This window comes from Polyodon spathula, chromosome 38 (genome assembly GCF_017654505.1).
Source record: "Polyodon spathula isolate WHYD16114869_AA chromosome 38, ASM1765450v1, whole genome shotgun sequence".
Lineage (NCBI taxonomy): Eukaryota > Metazoa > Chordata > Actinopteri > Acipenseriformes > Polyodontidae > Polyodon > Polyodon spathula.
This window is the reverse complement of record NC_054571.1, coordinates 2,167,550-2,190,927: the sequence shown is the minus strand read 5'-3', so window position 1 is coordinate 2,190,927 and position 23,378 is coordinate 2,167,550. Positions and strand designations below refer to the sequence as shown.

The 23,378-nt window shown below is 40.9% G+C and overlaps 1 protein-coding gene across 1 annotated transcript; it reads left to right on the top strand.

The window, feature by feature from the left end:
• The first annotated feature begins 15,451 nt into the window (after nt 1-15,451).
• On the top strand, nt 15,452-20,104 carry c38h19orf53 (chromosome 38 C19orf53 homolog). The gene is made up of 3 exons (XM_041235627.1): nt 15,452-16,369; nt 18,412-18,467; nt 19,801-20,104. The coding sequence occupies exons 1-3, from the start codon at nt 16,276-16,278 to the stop codon at nt 19,975-19,977; spliced, it is 327 nt and encodes a 108-aa protein (XP_041091561.1). The 5' UTR covers nt 15,452-16,275; the 3' UTR covers nt 19,978-20,104.
• The last annotated feature ends 3,274 nt before the right edge of the window (nt 20,105-23,378 follow it).

Below are 23,378 nucleotides of genomic sequence, written 5' to 3'. Positions count from 1 at the left end.
GCATTCAGCTGAGCTGAAATTTGTATCCCTCAAACAGCTTTCTTGCTTGTAATCACCTCTGCTTAATTTTTGCAGAAGCCAGGACAAATGTTACGCTCCGTACCAACCCTGCCTTTTTGCCAAAGACGATCTCTGCATTTTTCATGTGAACCAGTCTGTGGAACTGGAGGCTTTCCATCCACCTCTTTTCCAGTCTGATAGAGAGCGACAGCTCCATACACTCTGCCCAGTGCGGGCCCTGGCGTCTGCGTTGACAAGATGAAAAGTTGGAGGCAGTCCAAACAATTTGTTTTCTGCTATGGGGCTAAATCCCATGGTCAAGTCCTGTCTAAGCAGGCTGTCCAAATGGGTTGCAGACACAGGCAGGACTGCCTATGAGCGAGACAACTTGCCCCCTTCAGAGAAGCTCACTGCCCATTCCACCAGGGGCGTGGCAACTTCGTGTTCCAGGGTGCATCTGTCAAGGACATTTGCAATGCAGAGGTGTGGGCCACTCCCCATGCCTTTACTAGGCTGTCCTATTACAAAACAGGTCTTGTTGGTTACCATCCTGATACATGCCATCATACCCAGTACAATACAGATGTGATTAACTTTGTTATATCTTGATCATGTAAATCGTTTATGTATTCTGTGAAAATTATATATGAAGTTACATTTTAAATGGCTAAACCAGATGAATATTAAAAAAGACGAGGTAGTCTATAAAACTAAGGGTCTAACCTATAGCAATATATGAAGGTTATATGTGATTAATTGACAATATCACTGTTGCACTTTGATTGTTTATTAAGTGTGTTTATTGATTGTAACCAGATTTATATTAAATGAGATATTTGTGAATGAATTGGGAATCTAATATATATGTAAAATACTAATACTAATACCAGTGTTTAAGCATGGTTTTCAGGGACGGTATAAAGTGCCCGAGATGCACCTCTTTAACTTTGGCTCTAATGAAGACATGTTTTTATTTGGCACATTTTCCTTGGACAAGGCACCCCTATTTTGAAGGAAACTGAAAAACAATCTTTTAGCTTTGGTGTGTATTTATTTTTAAGGCGAGTTGTTGTTTTTGTGTCAGAGTCGCCAAGATGAGCAGCAGTACATGGGATTCTGAACCTGCGATTCGGCAGCTCCCCTGAAGGGTCGGCTGCATTCAGCATTCTGAAGCCACTTTCTTTCCTAGCTTAGGCTGAGCACGATATACAGTACCGTGAAAAAGTATTTGCCTCCTGTCTGATTTTCTGCATTTTTGCTTATTTATGACATTGAATGTTATCAGATTTTCAACCAAAATCTAATACTAGATAAAAGGGACCCAAGTGAACAAATAACACAAAATTTTGATACTTATTTCATTTATTTATTAAATAGTTATACAGCACCCAATGCCCCCGTGTGAAAAAGTAATCACCCCCTTAGACTCAGTAACTGGTTACGCCACCTTTAGCAGCAATAACTGCAACCAAACGCTTCCTGTAGTTATTGTTCAGTCTCTCACAACGCAGTGGAGGAATTTTGGTCCACTCCTGCATGCAGAACTGCTTCAACTCAGTGACATTTGTCGGTTTTCGAGCATAAACTGCTCGTTTTCAGGTCCTGCCACAACATCTCAATGGGGTTTAGGTCTGGACTTTGACTAAGCCATTCCAAAACTTTAAATTTCTTGTTCTTCGATCATTCTTGTGTAGACTTACCTGTGTGTTTCGGATCATTGTCTTGCTGCGTGACCCAGCTGTGCTTCGGCTTCAGCTCATGGATGGATGGCCTGACATTCTCTTGTAGAATTTTCTGATACAGAGAAGAATTGATGGTTCATTCAATGATGGCAAGTCGTACAGGTCCTGATGCAGCAAAGCATCCCCAAATCATGACACTACCACCACCATGCTTGACCGTTAGTATGAGGTTCTTACTGTGGAATGCAGTGTTTGGTTTTCGCCAGACATAACGGGGCCCATGTTGGATAAAAAGTTCCACTTTTGACTCATCTGTCCATAGAATATTGTTCCAGAACTCTTGAAGATCATCCAGGTGCTTTTTGGCTAACTTCAGATGAGCATTCATGTTCTTCTTAGTGAGCAGTGGTTTGCGCCTTGCTACTCTGCCATGAGGGGGAAGTACAGGCGTGGAAAAGTTTGAGCAGTTTCGAAGCAGTCCAGAAATTGCATCTTGAATGTTTAATCAGAAAACAGAGGACATTGGGGAAACACAGCAGCAGCCGCGTGTGTTTTTGTGATAACAAACAAGCTGAAACTCGGAGCAGCTGATTCAAATTCAGCGCCGTTCTGAGACACGGGCGAGGGGAGGAGCCGACAGCACAGCAGAACAACGCAGTTAAACGAGGCAGTCTTCCCAGCGACAGCGAGTGGAAGCGACAGCGAGTGGGAGAAGTACAGGCGTGGAAAAGTACAGAGCAGTTTCGAAGCAGTTTGAAAGCAGGTTGACGGTTGCAGAAGAAACTAAACTTAAAAAAAAAAAAAAAAAACCCTCAACATGGTCTTCAAGCCAGTAATCTGTGATACCTGCTTGATGTGGGAAATCCGAGAAAACCCAGCGGAGCTAAACCAAGTGTGCGTAAAGTGCCGCGCGATCCAGGATTTGCATAAACTAGTAAGCATGCTAGAAATGGAGCTGGAAGAAGTGAGACAGCAACAGGATCTTGAGGAACTGGCACACCCACAATTCATGGAAGTCTGCATCACCCCTAACAGACTGAAAGCCACCAGGGAGATAGAAGGTCAGAACAGCTGGGTTCAGGTAGGCAGAAGCAGGGAAAAAAAGAAACTTCGTCAAACACCACCAGAAATCAAAACAACCAACAGATTTGAGTCACTTCAGAATTTTGATGAGCAGAACCAACAACAAGAGAATGAAAGGAACAACATCCAGGACCCTATTGACAGTGGTGACAAGACAGTAAAAAGAAGGGAGGTCATGATTGTTGGGGACTCCATATTGAGAAACACAGCAAGTTCAGTTCGCAGTTTGGACCCCCTTACTACAACAGTGTGCTGCCTTCCGGGAGCCTCGGTCAAGCACATCACTGAGAACGTGGACAGGCTCCTAGAACGAACAGGAGATACGGTAGTCGTCCACATCGGTACAAACAACATTGGAAGAGACAGACCAAAATCCCTGCAAAACAAATTCAGAGAGCTAGGAAGGAAATTAAAAGAGAAAACCAAAACTGTGGTATTTTCTGGTATACTGACCTTGCAAAGGACCATATGGACAGCTGGAAATAATAAATCAAAACCAATGGTTGAAGACGTGGTGCACACGGGAAGGCTTCACCTATCTTGATCATTGGACCACATTCTACAACGAGGACTATCTGTATAGACGGGATGGACTGCATTTAAATAACAAGGGAACTAGTCTACTTGGAGAAAAGATCCTCGAGCAGGTTCAGAAGCATTTAAACTAGAAAGGAAGGGGGGAGAAATCAACAAAAAAACAGAAGGGAGACCGCATCAAAACAAGAACAACAACTCAGGTAAGACAACCATTAAATGTATTTATCTAAATGCTAGAAGTATCAGAAACAAAATTCTAGAACTTGAAGCTACTGCACTAACAGGTAACTATGATGTGATAGGTGTTACAGAAACTTGGTTATCTGAGAGTGATGGGGGCGAATATAATATTTGTGGGTATACACTGTATAGGAAAGACAGGCAGGACAGAAGAGGAGGAGAGGTAGCGCTATACATAAGAAACAGTCTTGAAGCCCAGGTGTTAAACCTGGACAAAGAAAATAAAACCGAATCAATATGGGTCAGAATAACAGACAAAAATTCAAAAGGCATAATAATAGGAGCATGCTATAGACCACCAGATTCAGATGGTGAGCACAATAATCTGTTATACAATGACATTAGAAATGTGTGTAGCAAAGGAGAAGCCATACTAATGGGGGATTTCAACTTCCCCCAAATAAAATGGGAAAACCCGGTGGGTAGCGCGAAGATGATGAAATTGAAATGGTGGAAATGACAAATGACTTTCCTAACACAATTTGTGAAGGCACCCACTAGAGGGGAGGCATGCCTTGATTTAGTCTTTTCAAATAACGAAGACAGAATAACTAAAACAGAGGTCAGAGAACCACTGGCAAACTCAGACCACAACATGGTCTCATTTGAAGTGTTTTTTAAATCCCCAAAAGTAATGACTAAAGCTAAGGTTTACAATTTTAGAAAAGCAAACTATGAAGGAATCAGAGACTAACAGAAGTAGATTGGAGTAAAATAGAGAAAACACCCACAGAAGAAGGATGGTTGTTCTTCAAAAATGTAGTACTAGAGGCGCAAAACAATTATATCCCTAAAGTAGACAAATCTAAATGTAAAACTAAATTGCCAAAATGGTTTAATAGATCAATTAAAAAAATATTCAGCAAAAAAAGGCACTTTACAGAGCATTAAAAATGGACTAAAAAGAAAGTACACAGAAAGAGTACACGGAACTGCAAATGCAAGTCAAAAAGAAAGTTAGAAAGGCTGAGAGAAATAGAAATGAACATTGCTAAGGGAGCTAAAACCAATTCCAAAATTTTTTCCAATATTACAACAGCAAGAGAACATTCAAAGAGGAGATTAAATGTTTAAGAGATACAAATGGCAAAATCGTAGAGGAAGAAAAAAAAAAATAGCAAATATATTAAATGATTACTTTTCACAAGTTTTTACAAAGGAAGATACTGACAACATGCCCCACATGTCATCCAGTTCCTATCCAGTTTTAAATAACTTTAGCATAAGCCAGAAGTGTTAAAGGGACTAGGAGCTCTTAAAATAAACAAATCCCCTGGGCCGGATGAGATCCTCCCAGTAGTACTCAAAGAAATGAAAGAAGTAATTTACAAACCGCTAACCAAGATCATGCAGCAGTCTCTTGACACAGGGGTGGTACCGACAGACTGGAAAATTGCAAACGTAATACCGATCCACAAAAAGGGAAACAAAACTGAACCAGGTAACTACAGACCAGTAAGCCTGACTTCTATTATATGCAAACTTATGGAAACTATAATAAGATCCAAAATGGAAAATTACCTATATGGTAACAGGGTACTGGGAGACAGTCAACATGGTTTTAGGAAAGGGAGATCGTGTCTAACTAACTTGCTTGATTTTTTTGAGGATGCAACATCGATAATGGATAATTGCAAAGCATATGACATGGTTTATTTAGATTTCCAGAAAGCTTTTGACAAAGTCCCGCACAAAAGATTAATTCTCAAACTGAACGCAGTTGGGATTCAAGGAAACACATGTACATGGATTAGGGAGTGGTTAACATGTAGAAAACAGAAAGTACTGAGTAGAGGAAAGACCTCAGAATGGAGTGTGGTAACCAGCGGGTGTACCACAGGGATCAGTATTAGGTCCTCTGCTATTCCTAATCTACATTAATGATTTAGATTCTGGTATAGTAAGCAAACTTGTTAAATTTGCAGACGACACAAAAGTAGGAGGAGTGGCAAACACTGTTGCAGCAGCAAAGGTCATTCAAAATGATCTAGACAAGATTCAGAACTGGGCAGACACATGGCAAATGACATTTAATAGAGAAAAGTGTAAGGTACTGCACGCAGGAAATAAAAATGTACATTATAAATATCATATGGGAGATATTGAAATTGGAGAAGGAATCTATGAAAAAGACCTAGGAGTTTTTGTTGACTCAGAAATGTCTTCATCTAGACAATGTGGGGAAGCTATAAAAAAGGCTAACAAGATACTCGGATACATTGTGAAAAGTGTTGAATTTAAATCAAGGGAAGTAATGTTAAAACTGTACAATGCATTAGTAAGACCTCATCTTGAATATTGTGTGCAGTTCTGGTCACCTCGCTATAAAAAAGATATTGCTGCTCTAGAAAGAGTGCAAAGAAGAGCGACCAGAATTATTCCGGGCTTAAAAGGCATGTCATATGCAGACAGGCTAAAAGAATTGAATCTGTTCAGTCTTGAACAAAGAAGACTACGTGGCGACCTAATTCAAGCATTCAAAATTCTAAAAGGTATTGACAGTGTCGACCCAAGGGACTTTTTCAGCCTGAAAAAAGAAACAAGGACCAGGGGTCACAAATGGAGTTTAGAAAAAGGGGCATTCAGAACAGAAAATAGGAGACACTTTTTTACACAGAGAATTGTGAGGGTCTGGAATCAACTCCCCAGTAATGTTGTTGAAGCTGACACCCTGGGATCTTCAAGAAGCTGCTTGATGAGATTTTGGGATCAAAAAGCTACTAACAACCAAACGAGCAAGATGGGCCGAATGGCCTCCTCTCGTTTGTAAACTTTCTTATGTTCTTATGTTCTTATGAATCCCATTTTTGCCCCGTGTGTTTCTGATAATGGAGTCATGACCTTAGCTGAGGCAAGAGAGGCCTGCAGATCCCTGGATGTTGTTCTAGGGGTCTTTGTGACTTCCTGGAAGATTTTAAGCCTTGCTCCTGGGAAGATCCGTAAGAACATAAGAAAGTTTACAAACGAGAGGAGGCCATTCGGCCCATCTTGCTTGTTTGGTTGTTAGTAGCTTATTGATCCCAAAATCTCGTCAAGCAGCTTCTTGAAGGATCCCAGGGTGTCAGCTTCAACAACATTACTGGGGAGTTGATTCCAGACCCTCACAATTCTCTGTGTAAAAAAGTGCCTCCTATTTTCTGTTCTGAATGCCCCTTTGTCTAATCTCCATTTGTGACCCCTGGTCCTTGTTTCTTTTTTCAGGCTGAAAAAGTCCCTTGGGTCAACACTGTCAATACCTTTTAGAATTTTGAATGCTTGAATTAGGTCGCCACGTAGTCTTCTTTGTTCAAGACTGAACAGATTCAATTCTTTTAGCCTGTCTGCATATGACATGCCTTTTAAGCCCGGAATAATTCTGGTCGCTCTTCTTTGCACTCTTTCTAGAGCAGCAATATCTTTTTTATAGCGAGGTGAGCAGAACTGCACACAATATTCAAGATGAGGTCTTACTAGTGCATTGTACAGTTTTAACATTACTTCCCTTGATTTAAATTCGACACTTTTCACAATGTATCCGAGCATCTTGTTAGCCTTTTTTATAGCTTCCCCACATTGTCTAGATGAAGACATTTCTGAGTCAACAAAAACTCCTAGGTCTTTTTCATAGATTCCTTCTCCAATTTCAGTATCTCCCATATGATATTTATAATGTACATTTTTATTTCCTGCGTGCAGTACCTTAAACTTTTCTCTATTAAATGTCATTTGCCATGTGTCTGCCCAGTTCTGAATCTTGTCTAGATCATTTTGACTGACCTTTGCTGCTGCAACAGTGTTTGCCACTCCTCCTACTTTTGTGTCGTCTGCAAATTTAACAAGTTTGCTTACTATACCAGAATCTAAATCATTAATGTAGATTAGGAATAGCAGAGGACCTAATACTGATCCCTGTGGTACACCACTGGTTACCACACTCCATTCTGAGGTTTTTCCTCTAATCAGTACTTTCTGTTTTCTACATGTTAACCACTCCCTAATCCATGTACATGCGTTTCCTTGAATCCCAACTGCGTTCAGTTTGAGAATTAATCTTTTGTGCGGGACTTTGTTAAAAGCTTTCTGGAAATCTAAATAAACCATGTCATATGCTTTGCAATTATCCATTATCGATCAAAAAAATCAAGCAAGTTAGTTAGACACGATCTCCCTTTCCTAAAACCATGTTGACTGTCTCCTAGGACCCTGTTACCATATAGGTAATTTTCCATTTTGGATCTTATTATAGTTTCCATAAGTTTGCATATAATAGAAGTCAGGCTTACTGGTCTGTAGTTACCTGGTTCAGTTTTGTTTCCCTTTTTGTGGATCGGTATTACGTTTGCAATTTTCCAGTTGGTACCACCCCTGTGTCAAGAGACTGCTGCATGATCTTGGTTAGCGGTTTGTAAATTACTTCTTTACTGGGAGGATCTCATCCGGCCAAGGGCATTTGTTTATTTTAAGAGCTCCTAGTCCCTTTAACACTTCTGCCTCAGTTATGCTAAAGTTATTTAAAACTGGATAGGAACTGGATGACATGTGGGGCATGTTGTCAGTATCTTCCTTTGTAAAAACTTGTGAAAAGTAATCATTTAATATATTTGCTATTTTTTTTCTTCATCTACGATTTTGCCATTTGTATCTCTTAAACATTTAATCTCCTCTTTGAATGTTCTCTTGCTGTTGTAATATTGGAAAAACATTTTGGAATTGGTTTTAGCTCCCTTAGCAATGTTCATTTCTATTTCTCTCTTGGCCTTTCTAACTTCCTTTTTGACTTGCTTTTGCAGTTCTGTGTACTCTTTCTGCGTACTTTCTTTTTGGTCCTTTTTTAATGCTCTATAAAGTGCCTTTTTTCGCTTAATATTTTTTTTAATTGATCTATTAAACCATTTTGGCAATTTAGTTTTACATTTAGATTTGTCTACTTTAGGGATGTAATTGTTTTGCGCCTCTAGTACTACATTTTTGAAGAACAACCATCCTTCTTCTGTGGGTGTTTTCTCTATTTTACTCCAATCTACTTCTGTTAGTCTCTGTTTCATACCTTCATAGTTTGCTTTTCTAAAATTGTAAACCTTAGCTTTAGTCTTTACTTTTGGGGTTTTAAAAAACACTTCAAATGAGACCATGTTGTGGTCTGAGTTTGCCAGTGGTTCTCTGACCTCTGTTTTAGTTATTCTATCTTCGTTATTTGAAAAGACTAAATCAAGGCATGCCTCCCCTCTAGTCGGTGCCTTGACAAATTGTGTTAGGAAGCAGTCATTTGTCATTTCCACCATTTCTATTTCATCCTTCGTGCTACCCACCGGGTTTTCCCATTTTATATGGGGGAAGTTGAAATCCCCCATTAGTATGGCTTCTCCTTTGCTACACGCATTTCTAATGTCATTGTATAACAGATTATTGTGCTCACCATCTGAATCTGGTGGTCTATAGCATGCTCCTATTATTATGCCCTTTGAATTTTTGTCCGTTATTCTGACCCATATTGATTCTGCTTTATTTTCTTTGTCCAGGTTTAACACCTGGGCTTCAAGACTGTTTCTTATGTATAGCGCTACCCCTCCTCCTCTTCTGTCCTGCCTGTCTTTCCTATACAGTGTATACCCACAAATATTATATTCGTCCCCATCACTCTCAGACAACCACGTTTCAGTAACACCTATCACATCATAGTTACCTGTTAGTGCAGTAGCTTCAAGTTCTAGAATTTTGTTTCTGATACTTCTAGCATTTAGATAAATACATTTAATGGTTGTCTTACCTGAGTTGTTGTTCTTGTTTTGATGCGGTCTCCCTTCTGTTTTTTTGTTGATTTCTCCCCCCTTCCTTTCTAGTTGAAATGCTTCTGAACCTGCTCGAGGATCTTTTCTCCAAGTAGACTGGTTCCCTTGTTATTTAAGTGCGGTCCGTCCCGTCTATACAGATAGTCCTCGTTGTAGAATGTGGTATAATGATCAAGATAGGTGAAGCCTTCCCGTGTGCACCACGTCTTCAGCCATGCGTTTTGATTAATTATTTCCAGCTGTCCATATGGTCCTTTGCAAGGTGCCGGTAGTATACCAGTGCCGGTAGTATACCACTACTGTCCCAAACTTTCTCCATTTGGACAGTATAGCTCTGACTGTGGTTTGGTGGTGACCAGGAGCCTTTAGAAATTGCTTTGTAACCCTTTCCAGACTGATAGGCATCAACAACTTTTTTCTGGAGGTCTTCAGGAATTCCTTCTGATCGTGGCATGATGTGCCTCTAGAACCTGTGTGCTGACAACTTCACTGTGAAGGTAAAGGCCAAAGTTAGTCAGATTTATATTGGGAAGGGCTGGCCCAAATCAGGCCTGATTTTTAACCAAAATATTCAAACAGCTGACCCTAATTATCCCTTTAATTGGGTTGAGTTAACTAGGAGGGGTAATAACTTTTTCACATCTGAAGATTGCATGTTTGATTAGTTTGCACAGCAAACAAATGAAAGAAGCACCAAACTTTGGTGTCATTTTTTCTCTCAGACTCCCTCTATATACTACTACAACCCACAAAAAGATCTGACCAAATTCAATGTGAAAAATGTGCAAAAATGCTGAAAATCAGACAGGGGCAAATACTTTTTCACGACACTGTAGGAAGCTGTGTGGTCCAGCAGTTAAAGAAAAGGGCTTATAATCGGGAGATCCCCCAGTTAAAATCCCACCTAATCTCCTTATGCTCAGTCTTTCAGGTGAGACTTTGTTGTAAGTTACTCTGCAACTGATGCATAGTTCACACACCCTAGTATTTTAGCAGGTGTAAAATAATAAATAATAATGATTGCATTTTGGGTTCATGAAATCAACACCATTTCTTTTTAAACAGGGGCTTTAGGGGAAGAATCCTAGTAATGTTAGATATTACCTGGGCCATCTGCGCTTTCAGGTCCATAATGTCCCTTGCCTGCTTAGAAGGCTTCACCATTCTTGTTTGCAGAAATGCAGAATGCAGAGCGACTACAGGTGGCCTGTGCGCTGGGGATGTCCAGCAGGGGGTCTTGGGACAGGTCATGGAGGAGGGGCTCTGTTGCTCCAAGAGCCGCCAATGATCTCGCCACCAAGGACATAAAACTCTCCCTCGTGGCCCTCTCCAACCTGTTCTCCCTCACCCGGCGCTGAAAAGCCGCACAGATGCTGCAGTCCACCTCTCTCTCAAGGGCCAAGGTGGCATGCTGGATGCTCAAGCACCAAGCGTAGAGGGTATGCCAATCCTCCTGCAGGATTTTAGCCATGCAGAGGCTGTACAGGGGTGGAACCTCGGCTTGACCAACATAAGTTAGGTGTTCTGCATTGTCTGAACACAGGTTGTACTGAACACCGCTTGCACTGGCCGTACCTTGTATTGTGCACCGAGCACCGTGCGTCACCGTGCATTTACACACTAACGCTGTAGCAGAGGAGACCGAGCACCGTGCGTCACCGTGCATTTACACACTAACGCTGTAGCAGAGGAGACCGAGTACCGCGCGTCACCGTGCATTTACACACTAACGCTGTAGCAGAGGAGACCGAGTACCGCGCGTCACCGTGCATTTACACACTAACGCTGTAGCAGAGGAGACCGAGTACCGCGCGTCACCGTGCATTTACACACTAACGCTGTAGCAGAGGAGACCGAGTACCGCGCGTCACCGTGCATTTACACACTAACGCTGTAGCAGAGGAGACCATTTACACACTAACGAGTACCGCGCGTCACCGTGCATTTACACACTAACGCTGTAGCAGAGGAGACCGAGTACCGCGCGTCACCGTGCATTTACACACTAACGCTGTAGCAGAGGAGACCGAGTACCGCGCGTCACCGTGCATTTACACACTAACGCTGTAGCAGAGGAGACCAGGTACCGCGCGTCACCGTGCATTTACACGCTAACGCTGTAGCAGAGGAGACCGAGTACCGCGCGTCAACGAGGACTATCTGTATAGACGGGACGGACCGCACTTAAATAACAAGGGAACTAGTCTACTTGGAGAAAAGATCCTCGAGCAGGTTCAGAAGCATTTCAACTAGAAAGGAAGGGGGAGAAATCAACAAAAAAACAGAAGGGAGACCGCATCAAAACAAGAACAACAACTCAGGTAAGACAACCATTAAATGTATTTATCTAAATGCTAGAAGTATCAGAAACAAAATTCTAGAACTTGAAGCTACTGCACTAACAGGTAACTATGATGTGATAGGTGTTACAGAAACGTGGTTGTCTGAGAGTGATGGGGATGAATATAATATTTGTGGGTATTGTGTAGGAAAGACAGGCAGGACAGAAGAGGAGGAGGGGTAGCGCTATACATAAGAAACAGTCTTGAAGCCCAGGTGTTAAACCTGGACTAAGAAAATAAAGCCGAATCAATATGGGTCAGAATAATGAACACAAATTCAAAGGGCACAATAATAGGAGCATGCTATAGACCGCCAGATTCAGACGGTGAGCACAATAATCTGTTATACAATGACATTAGAAATGCGTGTAGCAAAGGAGAAGCCATACTAATGGGGGATTTCAACTTCCCCCAAATAAAATGGGAAAACCCGGTGGGTAGCGCGAAGGATGAAATAGAAATGGTGGAAATGACAAATGACTGCTTCCTAACACAATTTGTCAAGGCATCCACCAGAGGGGAGGCATGCCTTGATTTAGTCTTTTCAAATAATGAAGACAGAATAACTAAAACAGAGGTCAGAGAACCACTGGCAAACTCAGACCACAACATGGTCTCATTTGAAGTGTTTTTTAAATCCCCAAAAGAAATGACTAAAGCTAAGGTTTACAATTTTAGAAAAGCAAACTATGAAGGTATGAAACAGAGACTAACAGAAGTAGATTGGAGTAAAATAGAGAAAACACCCACAGAAGAAGGATGGTTGTTCTTCAAAAATGTAGTACTAGAGGCGCAAAACAATTATATCCCTAAAGTAGACAAATCTAAATGTAAAACTAAATTGCCAAAATGGTTTAATAGATCAATTAAAAAAAATATTCAGCGAAAAAAGGCACTTTACAGAGCATTAAAAAAGGACCAAAAAGAAAGTACGCAGAAAGAGTACACAGAACTGCAAAAGCAAGTCAAAAAGGAAGTTAGAAGGGCCAAAGAGAAATAGAAATGAACATTGCTAAGGGAGCTAAAACCAATTCCAAAATGTTTTTCCAATATTACAACAGCAAGAGAACATTCAAAGAGGAGATTAAATGTTTAAGAGATACAAATGGCAAAATCGTAGATGAAGAAAAAAATAGCAAATATATTAAATGATTACTTTTCACAAGTTTTTACAAAGGAAGATACTGACAACATGCCCCACATGTCATCCAGTTCCTATCCAGTTTTAAATAACTTTAGCATAACTGAAGCAGAGGTGTTAAAGGGACTAAGAGCTCTTAAAATAAACAAATCCCCTGGGCCGGATGAGATCCTCCCAGTAAAGAAGTAATTTACAAACCGCTAACCAAGATCATGCAGCAGTCTTTTGACACAGGGATGGTACACAGACTGGAAAATTGCAAACGTAATACCGATCCACAAAAAGGGAAACAAAACTGAACCAGGTAACTACAGACCAGTAAGCCTGACTTCTATTATATGCAAACTTATGGAAACTATAATAAGATCCAAAATGGAAAATTACCTATATGGTAACAGGGTACTGGGAGACAGTCAACATGGTTTTAGGAAAGGGAGATTGTGTCTAACTAACTTGCTTGATTTTTTTGAGGATGCAACATCGATAATGGATAATTGCAAAGCATATGACATGGTTTATTTAGATTTCCAGAAAGCTTTTGACAAAGTCCCGCACAAAAGATTAATTCTCAAACTGAACGCAGTTGGGATTCAAGGAAACGCATGTACATGGATTAGGGAGTGGTTAACATGTAGAAAACAGAAAGTACTGATTAGAGGAGAAACCTCAGAATGGAGTGTGGTAACCAGTGGAGTACCACAGGGATCAGTATTAGGTCCTCTGCTATTCCTAATCTACATTAATGATTTAGATTCTGGTATAGTAAGCAAACTTGTTAAATTTGCAGACGACACAAAAGTAGGAGGAGTGGCAAACACTGTTGTAGTAGCAAAGGTCATTCAAAATGATCTAGACAAGATTCAGAACTGGGCAGACACATGGCAAATGACATTTAATAGAGAAAAGTGTAAGGTACTGCACGCAGGAAATAAAAATGTACATTATAAATATCATATGGGAGATACTGAAATTGGAGAAGGAATCTATGAAAAAGACCTAGGAGTTTTTGTTGACTCAGAAATGTCTTCATCTAGACAATGTGGGGAAACTATAAAAAAGGCTAACAAGATGCTTGGATACATTGTGAAAAGTGTTGAATTTAAATCAAGGGAAGTAATGTTAAAACTGTACAATGCACTAGTAAGACCTCATCTTGAATATTGTGTTCAGTTCTGGTCACCTCGCTATAAAAAAGATATTGCTGCTCTAGAAAGAGTGCAAAGAAGAGCAACCAGAATTATTCCAGGCTTAAAAGGCATGTCATATGCAGACAGGCTAAAAGAATTGAATCTGTTCAGTCTTGAACAAAGAAGACTACGTGGCGACCTAATTCAAGCATTCAAAATTCTAAAAGGTATTGACAGTGTCGACCCAAGGGACTTTTTCAGCCTGAAAAAAGAAACAAGGACCAGGGGTCACAAATGGAGATTAGACAAAGGGGCATTCAGAACAGAAAATAGGAGGCACTTTTTTACACAGAGAATTGTGAGGGTCTGGAATCAACTCCCCAGTAATGTTGTTGAAGCTGACACCCTGGGATCCTTCAAGAAGCTGCTTGATGAGATTCTGGGATCAATAAGCTACTAACAACCAAACGAGCAAGATGGGCCGAATGGCCTCCTCTCGTTTGTAAACTTTCTTATGTTCTTATGTTCTTATGTTCTAACCAACGAGCAAGATGGCTGATTCCAGGAAAGTGGCAAGCTCTCGGGGTCACAAATGGAGTTTAGAAAAAGGGGCATTTAGGAGACACTTTTTTACACAGAGAATTGTGAGGGCCTGGAATCAACTCCCCAGTAATGTTGTTGAAGCTGACACCCTGGGATCCTTCAAGAAGCTGCTTGATGAGATTTTGGGATCAATAAGCTACTAACAACCAAACGAGCAAGATGGGCCGAATGGCCTCCTCTCGTTTGTAAACTTTCTTATGTTCTTATGTTCTTATGTTCTAAAGTACCAAGGGCATAGAGAGTCGCTGATTCCAGGAAAGTGGCAAGCTCTTTTCAGCACGAATGCAAGGGAAATACGACAGACTCAGAAGCTCTTTCTATCAATACGCTCAGCTAGACACAGAGGTCTTACTCTACCGTCTTGAGAAGGAAAAAGAGAAATGGCTTCCTCAGAATGAGAGTTTTAACCCCTTGGTGGGTGGGACCGAGTGCGTCACCCCAAGAAGGGGCCTATCGGCAGCTCTGATAAAGAGAGATACCCACCCAATGGGCAGGGATGTCCCATAGTTATATTGGTGGTCATCTTCAAATTGAAAGGGAACAATATCGTTGTAAAAAGCCCCCATAAATTATACCTATCACGAAATATAGTGATAATTCCCTATCACGAAAATACGTGATAAACAAACGCGATATATATATATATATATATATATATATATATATATATATATATATATATATATATATATATATATATATATATATATATGTACATATACATATATATATATGTATATATATATATATATATATATATATGTATGTATGTATATATATGTATATATATATATATATGTATGTATATGTATATGTATATATGTATGTATATATATGTGTGTATATATATATATATAATTTTTATATTTGTATGGCAGCAATGCGCTTCCGTAAGAAATACCTTCAGATTTATTTAAAAGAATGTTTCCAAACAGAAAACACTACGTTTTTGTTCTGTGTGAAAAAGCGCTCCTCAGTATCCCACAACCCCTTTCTCCTTGCCCCTCAGTATCCCACAACCCCTTTCTTCTTGCCCCTCAGTATCCCACAACCCCTTTCTTCTTGCCCCTCAGTATCCCACAACCCCTTTCTTCTTGCCCCTCAGTATCCCACAACCCCTTTCTCCGTGCCCCTCAGTATCCCACAAGCCCTTTCTCCGTGCCCCTCAGTATCCCACAACCCCTTTCTCCTTGCCCCTCAGTATCCCACAACCCCTTTCTTCTTGCCCCTCAGTATCCCACAAGCCCTTTCTTCTTGCCCCTCAGTATCCCACAACCCCTTTCTTCTTGCCCCTCAGTATCCCACAACCCCTTTCTCCGTGCCCCTCAGTATCCCACAAGCCCTTTCTCCGTGCCCCTCAGTATCCCACAACCCCTTTCTTCTTGCCCCTCAGTATCCCACAACCCCTTTCTTCTTGCCCCTCAGTATCCCACAACCCCTTTCTTCTTGCCCCTCAGTATCCCACAACCCCTTTCTTCTTGCCCCTCAGTATCCCACAACCCCTTTCTCCGTGCCCCTCAGTATCCCACAACCCCTTTCTCCGTGCCCCTCAGTATCCCACAACCCCTTTCTTCTTGCCCCTCAGTATCCCACAAGCCCTTTCTTCTTGCCCCTCAGTATCCCACAAGCCCTTTCTTCTTGCCCCTCAGTATCCCACAGCCCCTTTCTTCTTGCCCCTCAGTATCCCACAAGCCCTTTCTTCTTGCCCCTCAGTATCCCACAGCCCTGCGCGTTACCACGGAGACAGGCAGCATGGCGCAAGGCAAGCGCAAGTTTCAATCCCAGAGACCCGAAACGAAGAAAGCGATTCCACAGCATGCTAAGAACAAGGGGCCGAAGAAAGGAGGTGAGGAGCCGGGGTTAAATAAGAGCTGTGAGGGGTGGGCTAGTGCGCTGACAAGCTGAACTACAGCTTCCTCTGCGCGGAAACAAGCTTGCAAAAAATAATAATAATAATGACAATAATACAAATAATGAAAAGCTTAGACATAGTGGGTTGAGTCGCTGAAGCCCAGACATGTAAATGCATTGAAATGTTAGGAGCAGGCGGGCCAGAAGTGTTTTACTCTGACATTTTTAAGCTATAATAAATATGATGTAACATAATGGTGGTGCATTGAACACGACTTAAACAATTTATCATATTATTACTTTAATAATACAACATTGTGAGCATTTATCGACGTATCATTACAAACATTTTAAAATGTATGTGAGATATTATGGTATAACTGTCGGTGTTAAGCCCGCAATTTTAGCATTTTATTTTAATTGCAGAATAACGCGGATAATTATAATTTTTTACGGAAAAGTAGGGTCCGTGTTAATTACTAAACATTCACCTGAAATACTAACCCGTCAATCATTCCTTTTCTTTAATCAAGTAAAACCCTTGAAGAAATTCTCATTTGCAAGTCTAGTACCAGACTGCCTTTTAGAAAGTGCTGCGTTTGTAGCCCAAAGTAATATGCTGCCCATAATGCAATGTGCGTCACAGCCACAGATATTGTCAGTTGTCAGTAGGCTATGTGCTCGAATATAATTTACATATATGGCCAAAAGTTTTGCATCGTCTTGGAATATTTGGATGCAGCCATAATAATAATAATAAAACTATATGAACATAATTTCGATATTTTCTTAAACATCAGGCAATCTAAAAAGCTATAGAATGGCCTCTCAGAAGTCTACAATAGTACTGTAGAACAGTATTTCATGTTACATTTTGGAATGTCACATTTTTCAATTTTTGGAAAACTACAAAGCGATTTGTAATTAATATGTCAACTTAACATTATTAATTCTGTAGGGCGTGATGCAAAACTTTTGGCCATAGCTGTAATGCCCCCCATATATCAACTAAATAAAAACACTGGTTTGTGTTTCAGCATTGATTTTCTGTTGTTTATATGCAGGTGTATGAAGTGAGTGATCTGAGCTTAGCAAAGAAACACACAATACATTGCTGACACTAACTAGCCTGAAGTGATATCCTTTTTTCAGCCAGTTATTTTGTAAAAATAGTAGTGAAATAAAAAAAAAAGGAAGGAAGGAAGGATCCTTATCAGGGGCGATGTATAAAATACTGACTTGCCTGTCCTTGTATGAAATATGGGAGGGATCAACCACTTCAGGGTGCTTGGACACCTCTGTAGACAAGGTTCATTCATGATTTTTTCCTGCCAAGCAAGTGTTATCACGCTTTGCTGTGATTGGTTAATCCACCGACGGTGTCGTGCATCAGGCAGAAAAATCACTCGGGGGGGCACCGTGTGACTAGCGGTGTCGTCCCGCGCTGATCTGTGCAACACATATGAAAGCAGTGGCTGCGATACAGGTGGCAGAATGCCCCGCCGCTCCGTCCCTGTCTGTCCTGGGCAGTGGACGCTGGTGGACTCCATCCACCCACTATTTTTGGTGAAGCGCCATTTTTTACACCCTCTTCGTTGTTATTTATCAAGAACGGTCCCGTTTTATTTCTCCCTAGTACTTTGTTTAATGTTTCAGAAGCAGCTTTTTCCTTGTATTGCGTCTGCATGTGCACTCTAGCTAACAGGAACGCCAGCCGTACTGAAATTGACTGGTAGAGGCCATTTCATTTCATTTCATTTTTTTTTAAATCGTGTTATTGGATAATAACGTGTTAATTCAGTTCGACATTTCTAAAATAAATTAAATGAATGAGTAACACGGTCCAAACAGTCTCGATGGAAACAGTTGTGCTGTCAGTCAAGCCATTCCCACGTGTCGCCCCGTCACGGTTGCTGCGTGCAGCATGTCGTTGTGACAGTAAAAACAGCAGAGTTATTAGACATGTGCAACGTTGCTCAATAACTTGGCACAAAAACGCGTGTTTTAATTTGTTTGTGTTTTGTGTTCACTTCACAGGCAGAGTAATAGCTCCTAAAAAGGCCCATGTCGTTCAGCAACAGAGACTAAAAAAGGTGAGAAGCTTTTGTATTTCTGAATGCAATGCAAAGTCAGCCAAAACAGAGTAAACTTTCTACTGTGTAAACACCTTCACGCGGGTGGTCAGTCGTGGTCCTGGACTGCCATTCCTCTACTTCCAACCCTGTTCTGAATTCCTTAATTGACCCAATTAAACCCGAGACCCTGAAGTGGCTCTTTATCTCATTTTGCTTGTTAAACCTGGATTGGAGTGATTGGACACCCCTGCCTTGACACATGTATTTGACCTCATGTTTTTGACAAAGGTTAAATCTTTAGACAGACTTCTCAGCGTTTTGCACTTAGCTGAGTTTTAAACATTCAAACTGTGATCTGGGTGAAAGGTTTGCAGGACGTTGTGATGCAGACACACTGCACTAGACAGACCCTGAAAGCATGTCAGATTTAACAGTAATACAATTCTTTAATCTTAGAAATCCTCTTGTTGATCTCTTTATATAATATGCAGTGCTCTCTCTCTTTCACAATTTGATAATTCTGGAGTTTTGTTATTCTTTTAGGCAGTCCTGTGTACAGCAGGGTTGGAAATAAGACCCACTGCATAGCAGCTTGATCCATTCCTGGTTTTACTGTGAGTTTAATAAGAAACACCTGTGTTTGTTACCTATATGCTGTGGCTGATCAAGCTTGTAGTAAAACCTGGAATGGGTAAAACTGCTATGCAATAGGAGACTTAATTCTAACTCGGACAATGAATTGTAAATATACTCATTTTCTGTATAGGGCCCTTCACTGTGAGGGAGTCTTGTATTAAGGGATTGCTGTATTAGGAGGGGACGTGGTCCTCTGTGTGCTGTATTAATAAGGGAGTGTGTATTAGGAGGGGGGGGGGGGTTTCTTTGTCACTTCAAAGCATGTCCCAGTTAGTTTGAAAACCTGCAGGGATGCAGACAAGACTCCTATTGCATAGCAGTTTTACCCATTCCAGGTTGTACTGCAAGTTTGATTAGCTGCAGTGTATATGTAACTCCTAGTAAAACCAGGAATGGATCAAACTGCTATGCAGTGGGAGTCTTATTTCCATCCCTGCTCTGTATTAAACTATCAACATGAAAGAAACTTAATTCAGTGATGAACATTTTAACTTCAAACATGATAAAATGTACAAACAGGAGGCCATACAGCACATCCTAAGCTTGTCTGGTTCCTGGTAGCGCTTTGTCAAGTTGGGTCTCAAAGGATCCAAGTGATTCAGCCTCACCGGGACCACTGTGTGTGGGGAGGGTATAGTATTCTTTTTTGATATCTTCAGTAAACAGTGTTTGATAGAGATTAAACATTTGCTGTTGAATGCATTGCTTCTCCCAGAATCTGGAGGTGGCGATCCGTAATAAAATCGAGCACGAGGTGACGATGAAGGCGAGCAGCAACCTGCACAAGAAGCTGAGCCTCGTGAAGTCGTCGGACAGTGCAGAGCGCCCCCAGCAGAAGAAACAAGCAGCGCCACCTGGGGGAGGGAGAGAGGGCAGGCAGGGGGCTCACTAGTAGTGTGTGTGTGTTTTTTTTTTTGTCAATTCCTTTAATATCAAATATTCTGGATTTGTTTGATACGAAAAAAATACATGTAAAGTTTTTTTTATTTTTTTTTTAGATTAAATTGATTCAAATTTGAGGTTTTGGTGTTTTTATTTGTATTATTTTCTGATGAGGTATGGGCTGATTGCTCTTGGTAAAGTGCCAGTACCTTGCAGTGTATCGCTGTATGAACAAAAGGGATGCACCGTGGCACATCACTAGGTGGCGCTGGCTTGCACTTCTATCAATTTCAAAGTAAAAAACTAAAATAAATAAGAATTACATATAAATTGTTGTGCAGCATTATAATATATAGAGACCTGCCAACAAATACAGGCACCCCCTGCTGAAGTGATTGCAGCTGAACCTCTTCAATGGCAAAGGGTCGAGACGTTCCAATAGAAAGCAAGCTGCAGCTCCGACAGTGGCGTTCACTTTTACACTGAGGAGAATCCTGGTGTCAGGCGATTCCTCCACTCTCTTCTGCTGTCTGTGGAACAGCCCCTGCCCATTACACATCTTTATTTTAAGGATTTCGGTAGTTTAGAATTTAAACGTTTATAAGTTTTGCAGGAGTTAAACATTGTCAAAGACATGCCTGTTGAACACGGAGGTCAGCTGTAGAGCTTGTACAGCAGGATGTGTGCAGTGTGAGGTTATTGATTCAAGGTCTTTTCCATGCACACATGCAGTCTCGTCCACACTAGTGTTAACATCATTGAAAAGTAATGGCTGTCCGAAGGAGGGCTTCTCATGATGGCTTTTCTGATTGGCATTAAAATCCTGTTGTTTAAATATCTTCAATCCTACATTTTAGGACATTAAATTTGTTGTGTTGGTCCCTTTAGCTCTGTGCTCAGTCCTGTAATTACCTCCCCTACATGTTTGCAGCCACCAGGACTATAGAACTATTGAGCGCTCTCTGCCTGGGGTGTAACAGGATTAGACCCCTGCAGGGTACATATAGGGGGCAAATGTGTTCTCTTGGATTAGAGCCTCCACACTTGAAGTCTTTAGTGGGTTTTACTTAAACCAGATCACCTTTTTTCTTCTTTTAATTCTGTCTTCATACTGATATTTTTAAGCATTTCTAGACCGCTGAAGAAGTGTGTTTTACAAATACACGCTCTTCCTATCCCAGTTAAATATTGTGTTATAAACTAAATGTTCTGTCATTTAAATGACTATTTGATCATCTTGTGCCCTGTATACAAGTATCCCAGTACACCCCTAGTGCTGACATGGCACCGTGTCACAGCAAGCATAGCAGTGAGACTTCTATTGCAGTTTGACCCATTCTGATTTTAATATGTGCTTGATTAACACCAGTGGACAGGTAACAAGCTCACATGTCTCATTCAACTCAGTTAAACTAGGACTGGATCCAACTGCTTTGCAATAGGCGGCTTATTTGCACCCCTGTACTGCTGTGTTATCAACGCTGTGTGGAACAAGATGCAATCAGGATGTAAAGTATGGTATCATTCTATCAATGGCAGTGTCCTTAGCATAACACAGAACCATTATCTCATTGCTATAGAAGAGGCAGCACTCTGTCCACATTATAATAATTAAATATGCAATTGGATCTGCCCTGTGCTTGTGGTACCATCTTGTATATGCAGAAACAGTATTGTGTGGTAGTGCCAGTGTCTGTCTGCATTGTCATTGGAGATCGTCTGGGAAGGTTATAGTTAGCATGCTGTGGTTCCTTTCTACCAATGGCAGCCTCATCCTATTGAAGCTGCCCAATACTTGTGCTATCATTGCCCCTCAGGATAATGCAGAACCATTGCATTTCCCCTGTCGTTGTGATTGCATTGCAGTTTGAGATCATTTCGGTTGAGATGATCCCGATGGGTACCAGCAATGGTATTTAAATAACTCTTATGCGTAGGGGTAGTTCTCAGTTCATTATTTTGTTGTTCTGTTTGCTTTTGTTAGAGTTTATTGGACAGCTTTCTTTAAGTTTGTCTTCAGTTAATTCATTGAAGCGGCAGGAAGTTGTGCAGGTAGGTCCGGGGAGTTTGCTTTGGGGGAGATTATCTTGTGGAGACAAAAGACAATTAACATGGTCCCTGCTGAATAACCACAAGGGTCCTGTCTCAATGGGGCCAGGCTGGCCAAGGGCTCACACTGATAGACAGCATCAGCAGGGGATTGTTTGCTATTTGTTTAATTTGAACCCTTTCTGTCCAAGGTACGCCCATAGGGAGGTGATGGAGGCTATGGGACAGGTTTATCAAAGATCTTTTTAAACCCAAAATGCAATTTGCTTCATTTTTTTTTTTTTTTGCTTAGATAAAAAAAAAGAAAAGTTGTTTACAAAACTTTTTTGAAAGATTAAATTGATGTGTTTATTATTTAACATTAATTGGCCCTATAAAACCTGTTTAAACATTTAAATATCTTGTGTAAACCTTGTGGATTCTGGCAGGAAATGGAAAGCTGTGAGTTTGCCACCAGACAGCTGCACTTGCTTTATTCCCTTCTCTTTGTTCATTGGTGAAAAGATTGACAAACAGTGTTTCTTTGAAGGTAGCTGAGACTGACACCTTTTTATAGTGAGAGATAGAGGGGGGGTGGTCCTATATTCCTGGTGCTCAATATACACTGGGGGGTAAATTGGGCTAACCCATTAATCACAGTGAGAGAGAAGGGGGGGTTCCTTACTACTGCCACTTCACACTCCCGAGTCAGACCCAGGGAAAAAAAGAAAACCTCTTCTTAAAGCTTGCCAGCTCTCAGCTCTTTCTCTGGAACGATGTATCCGGGAGTGTGTGGAAGACTAGGAAGGAGAGGGAGGGGGGTTGGAGGGTTGGGGGGCAACTCTAGGATGGGACACCATCCCACACTCGTGAGATTTGGGAGGTAGCCCCCCTTCAAATCACAAGCAGGCTCTCTAAATGAAAATTTGGGGATAGCAATGTATTGGAAAGAAAAAGATGATTTGCTGCAACCCAACACAGCTTTCTAAAGCAGGACAAGGTGGTTTTTCAGCATAGTTAAAGCATAATGAAGGTATAGTAATGAGCTGACACACATGGCTAAAAAACAAAACATGGTACTGTGATTGGATAGTAAAGGTAATAATAATAATAATAATAATAATAATAATGACAAACATTTGAAAGGTTTATTATATTCGCGTATTGTTGTTATTTCCAAACTAGAAGTTCCAGTTTGTTTGTAAAAACTAGTAATTCATACAATTAACACTAGGTGCGATGCTGAAGCACAAGCAGTAGCACCGGGACAGTTTTTAAAGTGGGGGTGCTGAAAGCCATTGAACAAAACTGTAACCCCTGCATATGATGGAAGTCATGCAAAGCCAGGGGGAGGTTCACATAGGAGCTCTTAGTAGTGAACCT

Excerpts from the sequence above, each read along its gene's own strand:
- c38h19orf53 (XM_041235627.1), top strand. The coding sequence starts at position 16,276 with ATGGCGCAAGGCAAGCGCAAGTTTCAATCCCAGAGACCCGAAACGAAG. Across the intron at positions 16,370-18,411 it reads CAAGGGGCCGAAGAAAGGAG|GCAGAGTAATAGCTCCTAAA; the intron begins GTGAGGAGCCGG and ends TTCACTTCACAG. Across the intron at positions 18,468-19,800 it reads AGCAACAGAGACTAAAAAAG|AATCTGGAGGTGGCGATCCG; the intron begins GTGAGAAGCTTT and ends TGCTTCTCCCAG.